The sequence below is a fragment of the Numenius arquata genome, chromosome 1 (genome assembly GCF_964106895.1).
Source record: "Numenius arquata chromosome 1, bNumArq3.hap1.1, whole genome shotgun sequence".
NCBI lineage: Eukaryota > Metazoa > Chordata > Aves > Charadriiformes > Scolopacidae > Numenius > Numenius arquata.
The window spans coordinates 1347973-1365287 of NC_133576.1; the positions used below are offsets into that span (position 1 = coordinate 1347973).

The window sequence follows — 17315 nt, forward strand, 5'->3', positions numbered from 1 at the left end:
CTGAATCACATGGGCCATGCAGAGACCCTTGAAATTAGGCTACTTGGGCCCAAGCTGCTATTGGGAATGGGATGGAGGACAAGCATCTTACGGGCAGATTTTAAAAGTCAGCTTGGTATCTGTGCATGCTCATTGGTACCTACTGGGATACTCATGCCTTTAAAATCTTACCCCCCCTTCAATTGAATGAAAATATTTCTCTTCCTTTTTTGCTACATGGCACATTTTTGATCAAGGTCCTAATGGTCGGGAGCTGGCTTGTGAGCGGTGTGAGCTGTTTGCCAAAAGGGTAGCCCCTTGCTTCCTCTGCTGTGTGCAGCTCTGCACCTCTTTTCTCCAAGGCTTGTGCTCAGTCAATCCAGCTCCCAGCCTGCTCGAACCAATGTAAAGTGTCACGTTCAAAAAGGCTTTGACCACAAATCCTCTTCTCTGTGGGTGAGGCAGATCTTCCCGGGTTTTATTTCTTTTGGGCAGGCAGAACAACCTTTAGGCATCAGATGGAGAAGGCAGGGCGCAAGCCTGGGCTGTGTTTCTTTTGTGCAGTCCCCACGGAACCTGGACGTGTACTCCTTTCCCGTGCGGGTCACTACGGGGCAGAATGAGGCCTGTGATGAAGGTTTATTATCTCATTGGGCTTCGATTTCTTAACTGCAGAGTTCCTGAGCTCACTAAACTTCTGATGACGATAGTCAGAGAGGGAAGGACAGGCAGATAATCATTTTATCCTGCACCTTTTTTAATCCAAAAATTATGATTTACATCCTCCGACACAGATCTCCATTCTTTGGAGTCTGGGTTGGGGCTGTAAGTAAGAGAGATATTCCGCTACCACTTGCAAGGGTAATAATTACCAGAGCTATTGATCCTCCTGCTGCAGACCAAGGTAACTGCAGTAAAGACAATGGTCAAACCAGAATTTCCCTCTATGAAATAACATCACCTGTCACAGCGTATCAGGTGGATTTTCACATAATGAAACCAGGAAGAAATCCATCAAACAGGAATAATTTGATTGCGATGTGCCAATAGCTTGACCCGGAATGGAAACCAGCAGAGGGAGAGCAAGACCCAGGCCAGGTCCGCTCTGCAGCTGCTGCTCGGGGGAACTGGTTAATGTGTTACGTGCTGTTAATGGGTTGAACTTTTGGCAGTGTCCCATCGTGTCACTGTCCCCGTTTCTGTCGGGGTGAAGGTCAGATTATCTCCGACGGTTGTCCAGGCACTCTCTGGCCTCTTTTCCTGGCATTAGCGCTGGTAGGACCAGGGACGGAGAGCACAGGAGAGCAGGGTGGGTGAAGAGGAAAGGTTTTCAGAGTTTGCGTTCCCTATTTTCAGATCCTGCCTTGTTAAGTGGTGGTTAGGCACACCCACTCTTGTTTACCAAACCCCAGGTCAACCTCCTGCTCCCAGTCTGAAGGAAACCAAACGGCTCCTCCAGCAGCCTCCGTGCCCGGCGCTGTGCCCACCTCTGCTCCACGCGGGGAGTCCTGCCAGAAACGGAGGCCTCCCCCTTACCCTCCGCTGTTAGCCCTTCTTGTCTTCAGCTACCACCTTTCCTCCTTTGCTGCCCGCCGCCCCGGCCCGAAACAGAGACAGCTCCAGCCTGCTGGGCACCCTGCCCTCCCTCTCCTCACCAGCGCCTGGCCTGCTGCCCAGATTGAGGGCTGCTGGTTCCAGCTCCTCCTTACCGCCTCTCCCCGTTTCCGGAGGGGCCCTGGCCCCCAGCCCTTATCTCCTCCAGCCCCTGGGCTGTTTGCAGGGGAAGAGTATAAAGGGGTTGGCTTGGAGAGCGGAGCGGGAGCACAGGCAGCGCCGGACCAGGCTGGGTGTCCGCTTGACTCGTCACGACCTGCTCTGTCTGCACCATGGGGAAGGACGGGCTGCTCATCAAACCCAACATCTTCCTCCTTCTCCTCTTCTTCCTTCCTGGAAACACCTCGCCCGCCGCAGAGCCGTAAGCTACGCAGGGGGGGTCTCTGGGCAGGCAGGAGACCCGGGCTGTTATTCCCGTGTCTGTTGCTTTGTCTCATCTTCTGCCTGCTTTCCTCTACCCAGGAATAGAGACACCAGGGCTTGGTAAAGTGCCTTCTACGAAGAGCAACTCTAGTGCTTCAGGGGGACCCAAAACAGTCTGTGAAGCAGAGATATCAGTAAAAATTCAGGGAGAAAAAAACCAACACAAACCAACCAAAAGAGGGAAAGGTCTATGAGAATATCTCTCGTTGCTTCAGAGAACTGACAGCATTTCAACAGAATTTTCTGCACAAAATTGGTTCTTTTGAAAGGCAACTTTTTATAAGTGTTTACACATTCCGTTTTTCTTAAGAAACAGGCTTTTTTGAAAAGGCAATGAAAGGTTTCATTGTGGGTTGACTACCCTTCTCCCAGGTTAAAATGCTCAGGAGATGGAATGGTTTTTTGACTGATAATGAGGAAAAAAAGGAACAAATAACAGATCTGGCATGACCAAAAATGGCTTCATTTTTAAATTCACATTTTTCAGCTCAGCCAAGGGAATGAAAATTCCCTCCTCAGCCAGGGTTATGCGGCACTTTAAGGCTGTGCCTGTTGGGGTCTGTGCGGGTGTATTGTGCTGCATTCTCCTTCAGCCCCGTTTGTACGTGAAGGGAGTGTGTGTTGTGTGTGCGCGTGTGTACGCGTATGGCAGGAGCCGCGTGCGAGGGGTCCTGCCATCCCGGAGACTTTTTCCTTTGGCTTTTCGGTGATGCCTTTTCCTCCCCAGCAAAGCAAGGCTGTGCTGCAGCGCTGTCACCAAATGCAGGGTGAGCCCCTGAGGGGCAAGAGCTTTCTCCCTGGAGACCAACTGGTGGAGGTGAAGGTGTCAGAGCCTCCCCTACCGCTACAGGCAATGCCCTACCTTACTGCCGAGGTGTGGAGGGCTCTTCTCCCAGCTGCTCGCTGCCCTGGGGGTAGCTGTCAGGGGCCAGTCCTCATCCTCCCAAAAAGCACCACCGTTGCCGTTAGGTGGGCCGGGTTTGATTCCCAGGCGCCGTGCTGGGCACCGGGACATCACGGGCTGGTGTCTCTGCTGGGAGGTTGGGAGGCTGTCTAGGGCCGGGCAGCGACCTGCCGCTCGCTCGGGCTGAAACAGAGGGACGCGCTTCCCTGAAAAACTGAACATCACTCCAGTGCTTTTGCCTGAGAGCGGGCACCACGCTGTGGCAGTTTTGGGTCTCTGCGAGGAACCTCTAGAGATGGTCTGCGGTGTGTAGTCAATGGCGTGTATTCACCGAGAAGCAGCACCTGTGCGGCTCCTGAATCCTACTGCGTGTCTAGCAAAGGTGACAACTGACTTCTCCCCACTGCCGTTATTCAGTGTCCCAGGAGGGAGTGCTGCTGTTGTGCCAGAACCTGGAAAAACATATCTCTCCCAGACGTTTGCATTGAGAATTTCCTGTGGTATCTTACTTTTGAGACCGGCCTCTCTACCTTCCCCTTCTGTTACGGACATGCTGGAAATCTCATAACAGCCCTACAAAATGCGTTTTTCTTCCCATACAGTGAAGACTGTAGTCATCAGATTGGTTTATTTGCTCTTTCTGTACGGACCCTGTTACCTGTTCCTGCTCCTCTAACCTGACCTTCTCCTCTGTTCCTAAGGCAGTACATGGTGCTACTGCCCTTTCTGATACACACCGATTCTTCTGAGAAAGTCTGCGTTCAGCTGACCCACCTGAATGAGTCTGTGACACTGAGCACCACACTCGAGTATCAGGGGGAAAACAGGAGCCTGATTGACGACGTGGTGTCGGAGAAGGACGTGTTCACCTGCATCCCTTTCTCTGTGAGTATCTCATCCTTGCGGGCTCATCCCTTGCTCCAGAGATAAACTGTAAGGGCACTGAGTAGTAATGAACAGAGTAACACTGTGTAGGTATTCACTTCTCTCTCGGCCAAACGTATCACCCTCTACACCCTCTCGCTGCTGAAATCTCCTTAGCATGCTACCTGAATGGGAAATGCTGAATCCTGGAAAGCCAGGCCTTCCCTAGGACAGGAGGAGGAGAGGCCAGGAGAAAGCAGTGGTTTTAGTATTGATGCTCCTGATGATGGCTGTTTGGTGAACAGTTTCTTCAAACGGCTCTCCACATCATCCTTCAACAGCCACAGATTGTCACTTGAGTGCCTTCAAATTGGGATAGAGCTTTTGGACCTCAGATACGTTTTGCCTTGTGGATATAGTACACTGAATTAATGTGAGAACATAGAGCTGTGATTCAACTTGCTCATCTTGCTCAGAGCATAGATTATGTCTTTGGCCTGAAGGCTGAAGAACTGGCCTTCTGGACACTGAACAAGTTGTCATCTATGGCTGGGTTTGTCACATACAGGCTGAAGAATGATTTTGTCACTTTTGAGGGAGATGTATAGAGATCTGGCGTGTCTGGTTTGGAAAAGGAAATGTTCTGCAAGGACTAGGGACATTATCTGAAAGAGAAGGGGGAATATTCCCTGGGAACGTCAGAAGGAAAAGGACAGAAAGGTTTTGCTCAGGGCAGTAAGAATTTTTTGAAATTGGGTGGCAGAGCTGGGAGTTCCTTTGCTGCACAATACTTGCACAATCACTGCACAGCAGTAGGAATGAGTAGGAATATGGGACAAGCAAAGCTCAGTCTTTTGTTCCTGATTATAGCTTCTGTCACCTCTGTGTTGGGTCCATCAGGATTATATTAGATCTCTTACTTTATGAAGGCCGGTTCGGTTCAGGAAGCCTTTAAAGGTGGTCCGTAACATAGTTGCTTTCTTACTCTCCAGCTTCCAAAATCAAATAGCCAGTCACCGGCCACATTTATCACTGTGACGGTGAAAGGGGCGACACTGCAGTTCAGGAGCCGCAAGTCAGTGCTGGTCAGGAATTCTGAGAGCTTGGTCTTCGTCCAGACAGACAAACCCATCTACAAGCCCGGACAGACAGGTACTGGGGAAGGGGTGGAGATATGCATTTGAGGCAAAAAATTCATACTAAAACTGTTGGACTGTGCTGGGCAGGTGGTGATTACTTCCAGTGGAGGCCAGAAGAGCAATCTCATGGCTGAGGCTTATGTTTTTAATGCTCCAGGTGGGAACAATTTGGGGAACCTTAAGATACCTGCACGTACTTGGGGCACCTGCACACACTCCCTCTGTCACTGGAGGCTCTGTTGTTGTGCTCCCTGCATTTAGCATCTGCATTAAAATCAGAGAAAGACTGGATATTTGTCCTATAGAGAACAGGGCCAAAATTCGGACTAAGTAATGAAATAGCTTTCAAAGCATCAGCTGATTTTCCTCAATAAAGACAGAGAGAACTATATAAGCCATTTATTTCTTCTGGGCCATTGATCTCCTAAACTTGGCCTGGACAGGAACTCATGTCCTAAAAGAGACACTGAATTCTCTATCCATCCAGAGCCAACACAGACTTGCAGCCAAGTGCTGAAATAATTTGCTTGCATCCATCCTTCCTAAGAAGTCAGTCTAGTTACAACAAAATTAGAAGACCCATGTGAATTCAAATGTAAAAACGTATCCTTGCAAAGTAGACAAAGGAAACTTAAACTTAACTTTGGGCTTAGTTAATGAGATTCTGGTGCCCGTGATGAGGAAGATGTTCACACTGCCATGGATGTGCTCTTAACGTGCTCTTATTTGTGTAATCTGTTACACGGGTAACCTTCTAGCGTGACTTAGTTTTCTAGTGAATGGCATTTCTTTAGAAGAGAACAGCTCTGTTCTCTGTTGTACCGTTTGTTTTTGCAACTGATGTTTTCTGGTTGATGACTGCACTCTGGAACCTCACTGTCTGCCTTTCTCCACCAGTCCTTTTCAGAATTGTTTCTCTGGATAAAGACTTCCGTCCCTTGAATGAGGTGGTAAGTATGATGCTTCCTTTTTACTAGTTATTTGGCCTTAAGTCATCTATGTGGGGAAAGGGAGGAAAGAAGTGTCTTTTGGGGAGAGGTCTCAGTACGCTGAGACAGTTGTGCAATTCCTGGGTTACCTCAGACCTTGTTAACAGGATCTGTCCTTCACATTTCTGCACAAGGCTGCCTTCTGCATTTTTGGAAAGGTTTGACAAACTGCAAATGAATGATGCTGGTGTAAACACCTCAGCCGTGAGCAAATATGCCATTATCACAGTGTACACCTGCTCTTATTAGTATTGCAGCTCATACAGAGTGAGTAATTTCAGCTGAATTTTCTGCCTGAGACAAAGGATTGCTCCTGCTCCCCCTTGGTGTTCCTAAAAATCCTCTGTTGCTCCATAGCAGGGACTTTCTTCCTTATCCCATTGGGTGATCAGCTTGTTCCCCGAATGCGGTCACAGCACTGGACATTTGACTGTGTTGCTTGCGCTCTGTCTAAATGTGCATTCTAAATACGGTGTTTCCTTTCTTCTCTTTCCAGTTTCCGCTGGTCTATATTGAGGTACGTACAAACATTCAAGTCACGTTCACATCTGTCACACCCCAACCTGGCAGCATAACTACCGGCTGCCTCAAGATGATTCTTGTCTATTTTATTTATTAAGCGGGTCCATAACATTAATTTTGAGTATTCAGAGCTTTAACTCATACGGTGGCAACTATGTACTCTGGGCCCAGGTCACAGCTCCTTCTGTTGTGCAGCCCTGGGCTCCCCACACAACTCTGCTAGTGCCCCCGACTCCTGCCCTGCAGCCTCCCACTGGGGCTGGGCCTCCCCTCACTGCTTTTCTTAGTGCTTTTTAGTTCTCGTTGCAGACTCCCACTGTTCTCATGATCTTCTTGTGGTCTCATTATCTGTAGGACCCAAAGAAAAACCGTCTGTACCAGTGGACAAAGGCAGAATTAAAGGGGGGGTTAATCCAGCTGTTCTTCAACCTCACCTCTGAACCTATGCAAGGGACCTACAGAGTGGTGGCTCAGAAGGCCTCTGGGAAGACAATTCAGCATCCTTTCTCTGTGGAGGAGTATGGTAACTATCACTGCAATTTTAGGTTCTTAACAGCTAGTCCCGTGGGGCATGAAAGCCTAATTGAACAGGGTGGTAGATCTGATCAGGATGTCCAGCATGGCTGGAAAAAATGTCTCTGTGTCCTCTCCCTCCCAAGCATCATCCCTTTCTCAGGAGCAAAGACTGAAGGACTTGAGCCACCTGTCTCCACTCCTCCCTAAGCCCCAGACCATGCAGTGCAGCTCTTCTGACTGCCCACCACAGCAAGGCTCCCATCAGGAGGAACAAGTGTGCTTGAATCAGTCTGTCCACAAGCCTCACCTCCTTTCAGAGGTGTTTTAAGACCAGAGTCTCATCTCCATTTGGCTACACACCTATGTTGTGCTATTAGTCTCGATCTCCTGTGCCTGAGGTCCAAAGTCCTGACCTTTTTGTGTAAACTGGGGCTCTCTGTAAATTCAGATCTAGCCTGTCCTCCCCCACAGGCTAAGCCTGTAACTCACATTACACCTTAGTGCTTTAACCTCTCTCTGGTACTCTCACGCCTCTGCCAGTTCCATCTGCTTGGCTAGGAAATGGTATCGCAGTACACATCTGCACATGGTCGCCACCGACTTATCTTCCCACCCCAGCAAGCCAGCTGCAGCCCTTGTTACGTGGTCTGGCATGATTTGGCTCATGCAGCAGAGATGAGTCTGGGAAGATGAGTCTGGAAGTCCTTTCACCTCTTCCAATTGCAAGACTGTTGTGTGCCCTTATGCCCTGAATCCCTCCTGAGTTATTCCAAGACAGTCACCATCCGGCTGGGTTTGGATGTGATGTCAACCTGGGCTGTCTCTGGGGAAGCTATGGGGTCTTCCTGTTTTGCAAATTGGTAAGATCTGCATGCTTTGGAAATGCAGAGACCAGGCTGTAGCTCCAGCTCAGTATGTCTGTGGGAGACCTCTATTGACTTAAGTCTCTATTTCACTCTGTCCTGCTGCTGGGGGACTGATAACCCATGTGCTATCTATCTAGGAAGCTGCTGTGTTTTAATAGCTGATGTAATAATCCTGTCTCCTTAGCTGGCACAGTGGTTGGCTGAGTGCCTGTGGTTTTCACTGTCTTCAGTGGGATGTGCAGGTGACAGAAGCCTCTAAAATCTGACCATTTAGATGCAAAAGGGTTTCAGGTCACTTGTAAGAATAGCCTTTGAGCAACCTTCATGTCTCGTTCTTACGTTATTCCCCACTACATAGACTGTTTTCCTTTGGTTCTGCTGCAGTGCTGCCAAAATTCGAAGTAACAGTGAAAATGCCCAAGGTGATCACCATTCTTGATGAGAAGCTGCAGGTGACAGTTTGTGGTCTGTGAGTGTCATTCTTTTAAGTCTTTCTTGGTTTCATGTTTTTCCTCAGCTGCTGCTGAAAGTCCAGTTGGGAGACTGAGATATGATGCTTCATTATATTTCTTAATCGTTTTGGGGTCCCAGGCTCAAACAGACTACATCTACCATTAGATAAAAGGCAACAATTACTGCTTGGGGCACTTTTCACTGAATTTCACTGAATTTTTAGAGTTGGAAGGGACCATAAAGATCATCTAGTCCAACTCCCCTGCCGAAGCAGGATTGCCCAGAGCATGTCAGAGCATGTTACTCAGGACTGCATCCAGGCGGGTCTTGAAAATCTCCAAAATTACTTTGTATGTAACATGTAGAAACATACTGTTCTGGTTTTTTGGGAGAGTTGTTTTGTTTTGTTTTGTTTTGTTTTTAAGTTATAGAGGATTTCAGACCAGCTACAGTGCTAGGGAAGAGGTCTTCAGTTTAGTTTACCTGGGAATGATGTTTTAACTGTGGTTCCTGCTTGTCATTGCTGAGAGGAAACCATGAGTGATGCAGATGCCCTCTTTCCTTTGGGCCAGCTCATTGGATTCTGCATAGCAACGTCGCAGGCATCCTGCAGGGAGAGCCATGGCTTGGGCTGCAGAATGAGCCAAAAGACCCAGCACACACACATAGAATCATAGAATCGTCTCGTTGGAAGAGACCCTTGGGATCATCGAGTCCAACCATCTACCCTACTCTACAAAGTTCTCCCCTACACCATATCCCCCAACACCACATCTAAACGACTCTTAAACTCATGCAGGGATGGTGACTCAATCACCTCCCTGGGTAAACATGAACAAACCAGATCCATCAGAACTGGGCGGTGGGGTAGATACTTGCAACGTGTTCTCCAAGCTGAAGGGTACTCTCAACTAAGTCAGCATTAGGGTAAACGATTTCTGCAGGCTTGTATGTTATTCCTGGGGAGGCAATCAGGACTATAAGATTCAGTGCTCCCGCCTCCATCACCAAGCTTGATCCTAAAATGTTACCAAATTTCCTTCTGCTATTGCCTATGATGACCCTGCTGTATCCTGAAGGCAGCTCCAGGGAAGAGTCCTGGCTCCACTGGGGATGAGTCATTTTCTTCCAACCCTGTTACATTCCAAATGGCTTTTTCTTTCAATCCTCCCTGCTGGTAGATACACATTTGGGAAGCCTGTTCCTGGCCTCGTGAGCTTCCGTGTCTGCCGGAATTTTGAACATGCATCCACCACCTGCTATGGCGAAGAGAGTAGGGCAGTGTGTGATGAGTTCTCTGGACAGGTGAGTCACAGTTACCCTTGTGGGTAGGGCGACAGGAGAAAGTGTGGTTTGCTAAGTACACCTTGTATGGAACAGGCTTGCTCCAACAGAGCATGTACAAGCGTAAGTGTGGAGAGGGAAGAGACTCCATGTATTTTAATGAACCCTGAAGAAGGAGAAAAGATTGGGTGCAAGATGAAGTGTGAAAGGTAGAAATAGGGGGAAGGGTCTGTGCGGTAAGAAAGGTGTGGGTAAAAGCAAGAAGCTGATGGAGAAGAAAGAGATGAAAGAAACAAATAAAAAAGATCAGATGGAGTGTAGAGAGTATAAGAGAGAAGTGAGATAGAAAAGATGTGAACGATGAGAGCAGAGTTGGGGTTGGGTTACGCTAGGGACAGTGTGTGGGATCAGAAGTTCATGTTAGAAGTAGGAAAGGAGCAGAAACTCCAGGAGGGGTGATGGAGTTTGAGCAAGAGGGAAAGTAATACGGATTTAGCAGCAGTGCTTAAGACAGAAAAAAAGTCACTTTTTTCACTCTTCAGACTGTCTGCAAGAGCAAAACTGAATGGTGTTTGGAAAGGATAGGTGCAAATGTGCTAGCTTAATTGACAGAAGCTGGGGTAATAGCAATTGTGGAAATGTGCCAGGACAGGAAAGCGAGCAGAAGACATGCTTATGGTCCTTGGGGTCTGCTGAGTATGATCCCCACAATTGCCTCTGCCACTGCTGTTGCTATCCATGATAAAAGAAAACATGAACACTGCGGTGCGAGCTTTTCTGTTCCAGGCATCTCCTCCCTTTTCTGTGGAGACCTGCCTTGTACATGAAGATGCTGAAGGGAGGTGGCAAGCTTTGAAAATACTTTTCCAGCTGTCGTCTTCTTTCTACACGTATACAGGCTTTAGTTCTTCTATCACTCACATGGCTTGTGCATTTTAAGTCAGCAGCTACAGTCTAACGTGCCTGATGCCTGACAAACATTTGCTGTGTGGCATGATCTTGAATAACTCCCTACGCTTCTGTATAAAGTATTTGGAATTTCAAACTTCCCACATACATACACAAAAATCTTCTAGGTTGCAAACCCTTTGCTTTGATGTTGCTGCAAGTTCTTCAAAATGCTCCTTGCCAAGGTATTTATGTGCTTTTCCAGTTTTAATAAAAACAGCAGAGGGAATGAACTGTGAGTTTATGGGCTTCTCTTCCAATTCAGGGCAACGCACAGTGATGGATTCACTAAGTTGGATAAACACTATGTAGATGAGACTATAATGGTCTTGTTTGCTTTCTTCCAACAGACAGACAACTATGGCTGCATTTCTGAAGTGGTAAAGACCAAGTTATTCCAGCTCAAGAGAAGTGGATATGAGAACAAGCTCCATGTGGAGGCTAAGATTAAAGAGGAGGAGACAGGTATGAAGCATCTGGATTGAAGAGCCATGTAATAAACCCAGAGAGACCAGCAGAGGGGCCTGCCATGTTGGGGTGAGGGAGAAAAGCAGACTCTTGGTGTTCTGGAATCCTGGAGGCCAGGAGCATCAGCAAAATTGCTTGTCCAGCAAAGGAGGGTTGGCCTCGAGTAAAAGTAATTCTGGTCAGACAGAGGCAAATGAATTTATCATGCATCTTCCTGCAGGAGTGGAGTTGACTGGAACAAGCTTCTCTGAGATCACAACCACAATTAGCAAAATCACCTTTGAGCATTCGGACTCCCACTACAAACCTGGAATACCCTTTTTTGGGCAGGTAGGGAAACCATGAGAATGGAATACCATGAGTGCCGAACGATCATGCTACTGCATCTCCTGGACAGATACATGCCCCACTCTGCAAAGATGCTAGACCTCAGTGCTGCTAATCCCTGTGGGCCTCCTCTCCTCTGCAGGCTCTCAAATCAGGGAACAGCAGCTGAGAGCACAGCCCTCATTCTGCTTAACCCCTGTCCTTGAGCTTCTGCTTCTCCAGTCAAGGAGAATTCTGTTTTTCCAGTCTTCTGGAAAAACAGTCCAGTCTAGGATGCCTAAGGGGTGTGAGTGCACGTCAATCTCCACATCCACTCCTCTGACCCAGAGGTGGAGATAAAAAAGGGCCAGAAAAGGAAAAAAAAAAAAAGATGCAGAAAGTTTGCAGCCCTCTCTGAAAGAGATAGATGATGCACTTGTAAAGTGCAGGGGGGACTTCCTTGTCTGACATAAGCCTGACATCCTTAGCTTGGTGGTGTATCAGTCTGTTCAAGTGACAGGCATTCCTCTCCTATACTGTACTGTTTTTACTTCTCCAGGTGAAACTAGTGGATGGATCTGGTGCTCCAATTGCCAATGAAACTGTGAGGATTTCTTTACAAGGAGGCCAGGAAAACAACTACACAACAAATGAAGAGGGCAGGGCATGGTTTGCCCTGAACACTTCCACGTTGTACTTTGATTCTGTTGGAATTAGGGTGAGTCCTGAGGGCAGAGGAAGTGATTAAGTGACCCATAGGGCTGGAAGAGGAGTAACCCTGAAGTTTCCATGATCTATGCAAAAGCACTTAGCTTCTTGTTCAACTGATATGATTCAACTTGTTTGAGAAGAACTCCAGCCTCTCTGAGAATGACATAATTCCCAATAATTTGCTAAGGATACCACCACCCTGTCTTGCATCTTCCAATGCAGACTTTTTTGTAGACTACCTTGTTGCTTAAATACAAAAAATACCAAACCTGTAATATTAGGCCATAAATTTTGTCTCCAGTTCAGCCACCTGTGTTCGAGGAGCTATGTGTGTGTTTTCTCCTTTTCCAGGCAATTCATAAAGTGCACCGCTACTGCTATGACCGCTCCTGGGTTGTTCCATATTATGCAGAAGGCTATCTCCCACTAAAGCGCTTTTACTCTCCTAGTAATAGCTTCCTCAAAATTGAGCCCAAGTCTGAGACACTAAGCTGTGGCTCCTCCGTAGAGGTCCGGATGCACTACATCCTTACTCCAGAGGCCATAGGAGAGCAGAAGAAAATCGTCTTTTACTACTTGGTAAGCTTACACCTGCCTTACAACAGTGAGGATGTCACTGGTAATTGTAGGGGGGCTGGAGATGGAAATTATGGTTTGTGGCAGTAGGCTTTAAACACTTTCCCATCATCCTTCATATGTTCTTTTCCCACGAAAAGGAGGGTCTGATTTAGGAGCAGAAGAGTAAGGATGTCCCAGGGCACCCTGGGTGAGCACTGGAATTCTGCTACAGGGAGGCAGGGAGCAGCTGAGCAGGGTGCGAGCAGCAGAAATACAGCTCAGCTCAGTTGTTGTCCTCTCAGGCTCCTGTTCTTTAATGTTTGGCTCATGCATAACCTCAATCACAGCAGGGTTTCTCCTTCCATTCAGGTGATGGCCAAGGGGATCATTAAGCAAGCGGGCACCCATGTTCTGGATTTGAACCAGGAAAGTGGTGAGTTCCTCTCCACTGCCAAATTGTCGCTGGCTTGGGAGGCTGGGCAGCTGTGGCAGAGATACAGGCTGCTTCCATACAAGCACAGGGATCCACATCTCCATGTCCCCTAAGACACGGGAAGAGCTTGAGCTTTCTTTTCTCTGCCTTTATTTAGGCTTTGCACAGATTTGCTCTAACCCCCGTGCCAGCTGTCTTTCTTCTGACACTGCATTTCTCCAGCTCCGGTGCTCTTGGGACACAGGCTGATGGTGTCTTTTTAGAAGCTGAACCAAAATTCAGCATCCTTATGCACTGGAAAACAGGACTCAAAGCAAGCCTTTTCAGTCAGTGAGACTTACGCATCCCTGTGAGCACCGGTTCATCCCACTTGGAGGCCTGGGGTTTCATCATGGCTAGGATGAAGTTCAGCATGAAGTCAAACCTAGAATTTTGGCTGCTCCAACGGCAGGTTCCCTGTACCTTAACTTTTTGCTCTTGTTCTGTTTGCTAGCCAACGGGGTCTTCTCGCTACAGCTGCCTGTACAAGCTGAAATTGCCCCAATGGCCCAAGTGCTTGTCTACACCACTGCCCCAAGCGGGGAGGTGATCGCTGATTCAACCAAGTTCAACGTAGAAAAGTGTTTCGGCAATAAGGTGAGTGTCCCCTTCTTGAGGGAGCAGCCCTCAGACTGCAGCGTGGTCAAGCCCATTTATTTAGATTTAGCCCAACTAAGCTCATTTATTTAGATATACTAACACTGGACAAGCCACCTATCAATTGTTCTAGGGAGCTTTGCTGCTTACTGGTTTGTGCTTGCTTGGAGGAGATCAGCTGTTGGAAAAGAGATGCTAGCAGGGACTACGCTGATAAAACCCCTCTTAGGGACTAGTCACAGCCACTAATCTCACACATGGTCCTGTGTCAGAAAAACAGAGGCTACATGTCTATGTCATACTGCAGCCCGTGTGTTTCACTCCTTTTCCCACAAACTCATTCCAGCAATGAGGCAGCTGCTTGTGTGGTCACAGAGCAAAAATAAAACACACACAGTCCCAATCCAGTGGGTGAAGCTAATTCTTGTCAGATCACTACATCTCCCGTACATCTCATCCTGTCGTTTTAACTTCTGTTGTATGTAAATGGAGATAAACCTTGCCTGAACCTGCTGAGCAATGCACTGTGGTGCTTCGATAGCAATGGTGAGACTGAAGGAGCGGAGAAAATGCACATGGACCACAATTCTGTTATAGCCCCGCATATTCCTTATGCAGAAGAGCAGATTGATGTATGAGCAGCCCTAAGAAGAGAAAAACCTCAAGAAAGCCCATTGGGACTTCAGGACAGTAGGCAGGACGCTGCAAAAGGCAGTCCCTTGTCCTGCTAAAACCCAAGCTAAATGAATTCTTGAGACTGGTGACACTGTAGGAGCTTGGTGACCTGAATTTTGTTCATATATTAAAGGTCATTCTATGGACTGCATAGGTCCATATGCACATGGTCTGGGTGCAAGCCAAGTGCCAAGTGATGTACATGCTTAGGTACTGCTTTCCTCTGTGAAAGCATCCTGTATTCAAAGCTATTGTCAGTCCAGACAGGACAGAGTTTGGGCTATCTCTATGCTAGATAGTTTTTCTAATAGCAAGCTTGCTACAGCCCTTGTTCTCACGTTTCCTGAAGAATATTGCTTTTGCAGTCTGAAGATTATGAGTCCACTCCCTGGGAGAGGTGGGGTGTGTCAGCAGAAGACATGCCGTGGTCTGGCTGGGATATGAAGGAGACTGGCAGCTGATGCTGCTTTGTCAGGGAACGTGTTTTCTCTGAGGATGCTTTGATAACTGCATGTTGGGGGAGGCGTGTGTGTGCTGCTGAGGAGAAGGAAGATTTATGCTGGTTAGCCATCTTATTATAAAATCATGTGAGATGGTGATGAAAACTTCTGCTAGCAAGGACTTGCAGGGCAGAGGTTGGTAGGGGGTCGTTCAAGTTGTGAGTTAGGTTTTGGGGAAGGCACACAAGTCTGGCAGGCCTCAATCAACAGGCCAGTCCTTCAGAGTGATTCGGAATCATTACCAGCCAGTAGATATTACAATATTGCTCCAGGGCATCCCTGCTTCTCTGCTAAGCAAGGTCTTTGCGAGCTTGTTTTCTCTGCACAGACAGTATCTGGGTGCAGTACAGAGACTGGACCCGGTTCAAGACCACGCACAGCTTCCTGAACAGATCTAGCCACTACGTGAGATTACCTCATCACATTCACAGGGGCCATAAAACCCAAAACTGCCTTAAAAGTTTTATAAGCAAATGTGACGCTCGAAGTTGCCAAGATCTGTTAGTGCCGATTCCTTTGGCACTGCAGGAAGGAAACCCAGCTCTGCAGTAGCACAGAGGGATTGTGTGGTGGGGGGGTGTGTGTGCATGTGTATGTGTGCTTTGTAAGGATGGAAGTGATGCACTCAACTGGAGGGAAAAGTCTTGCAAGGATAGGGCGTCTGTGACGTAGCTTTTCCTGCGGCTACAGGTGGACTTGAGCTTCTCTCCTTCTGAAGGCCTGCCTTCTTCTGATGCTCACTTGCTGTTCAGAGCCTCCCCGAACTCCCTCTGTGCTGTCCGTGCTGTGGACAAGAGCATTCTCCTCATGAAGCCAGAAGCTGACCTGTCACCCAGCTCTGTAAGTACTTAGTCCATGGAGCAACTCAGAGCCTGGTCAAGAGCAAGCGCAGCCCAGTGGTGGGGTGGGAAGACTGAACAATCCCTCTGGTCAGTGCTGACACAGGAAAGCTGTCCTGTGCTGTTTCTCATCTTCCTTCAGTGGGCAAAAAGATGAGAATTGGGCAGCAGGTGTTTCTTAGGGGGTTTGTGCGACTGTAGGGATGGCAATTAGGAAGCCGTTTTAAGGCAACTGCTTCTCTTGGCCAGAGCCAAACACTGTTGTGAGTCTGATGATGATTTTTCAGTTACTCTCTCCAGCCATGGACTAATTTTCTTGGAGTAGCATCTGGAAGTGCCAGAGAGCTTATTCCCCTCATGCCAAGCAGCAAACAACAATCCCTGAGCAGGGACAAAGGACTGCAGATGGGCTGGCCAGTGTCATTTTTTATATATTTGAGCCGTAATAACCAGAGTAACATGCTGTCCATAACAAAAGAGGCAAATTTGGATCTCTTTTTCTGACTCCCAAATTCCCATTAGCTCCCACCACAGGGAGGAGGATCATGGCAATGTGGATGTATGTGCTCATGATGTGACTGTCATGGTGCTTGCATCCAGCTCCCGCAGTTGTGTTTTGTGACAGTGGACACCGAAAATGCCAAATACCCTGGCTCTTTCTGCCTAGGTGTACAGCTTGCTGCCAGTGAAGGAAGTGCATGACTATCATGGTCCAGACAGGCTCTTGGAGGAGCCCCTGGAGAATTGTGTACCCTTGAAGAAGATAGTTCTGAATGGGATCACCTATTCTCCAGTAGTGGAGATGAATGAAGAGGACACTTACAGCATCCTAAAGGTATAGCCCTCTTGCATGGTTAGGGAATGGAGTGGGAGAAGGACTGAGAATGCTTAAGCCTTCTGTGGCATGGTGCAACACAACAAGGGAAGGGTTTGTGAATCTGAATGATCTGACACTAATTTTTATCCAGAGGCAAGTTCATTGAGAGTCATAAGCTTCACCTGTCTTGCCAGCATTGCTCCTGACTTGCTGGAAAAGGGATAGGTCTCAAAGTTTTCTTCGTACAGGAACAGCTTTCAGGTTGACTTGAAATGAGGTTCTAACAGGAGGTAAATGATCCTGTGCCGTTACAGTTACTCCAAATAAATCAATACATCCTTAAGCAGTATCACCGTGGATATTTCCTTCCAGAGAGAAAGCTCTGTACCTGCTCCCTGGCTCATCCTGACCCCTAGGCTTGATTGGACTGGAACCAGTGCCCTAGAGAAAGAAGGGATCTATACTTTGGTCTCTCTGAGCCACCCAAGCGCCCAGACCCAGGGTTGGGGGGTTCATCTCAAGGTCCAGTCCACAGAGAGTAACAGCGTCTCCTTTTCAGGCAGTAAAATACCAATGTCAGGTCTGCTGTGTAAAACTCAACAGGACTCAGTAACAAAAAAAGCATGTTGGATTTCTTTCCCATAGGAAATGGGTTTAAAGATTTTCACGAATACCAAGGTGAGGAAACCTTGGTATTGCAGCAGTGAGAATTACGTGCCTGCAGGAGCCCGCTTTGCATCAAATCCAGCCGTGCCTGAAGCGCTTGCAATGAGGACAAGCGGTAAAGGAACTGGGTCTTGTTATCACCTCTGTTCTGAACAGAGATCCTGTCTGGGAATCCCCAATCTATTTTGGGGTGAACACTCAAGCA

At 47.8% G+C, this 17315-nt stretch overlaps 1 protein-coding gene across 1 annotated transcript in view; it reads left to right on the forward strand.

Moving 5' to 3' along the window:
* Positions 1-1865: 1865 nt before the first annotated feature.
* Positions 1866-17315, forward strand: part of A2M (alpha-2-macroglobulin) — a 30885-nt gene continuing 15435 nt past the window's right edge. The window contains exons 1-17 of the mRNA XM_074151993.1: positions 1866-1954; positions 3622-3805; positions 4777-4936; positions 5821-5873; positions 6409-6429; positions 6789-6957; positions 8201-8285; positions 9451-9578; positions 10856-10966; positions 11190-11299; positions 11835-11993; positions 12338-12565; positions 12914-12977; positions 13471-13613; positions 15479-15628; positions 16295-16462; positions 17090-17158. Of these exons, the coding sequence (XP_074008094.1) occupies positions 1866-1954; positions 3622-3805; positions 4777-4936; positions 5821-5873; positions 6409-6429; positions 6789-6957; positions 8201-8285; positions 9451-9578; positions 10856-10966; positions 11190-11299; positions 11835-11993; positions 12338-12565; positions 12914-12977; positions 13471-13613; positions 15479-15628; positions 16295-16462; positions 17090-17158 (2091 nt within the window). The remainder of the gene's footprint in view (positions 1955-3621; positions 3806-4776; positions 4937-5820; positions 5874-6408; positions 6430-6788; positions 6958-8200; positions 8286-9450; positions 9579-10855; positions 10967-11189; positions 11300-11834; positions 11994-12337; positions 12566-12913; positions 12978-13470; positions 13614-15478; positions 15629-16294; positions 16463-17089; positions 17159-17315) is intronic.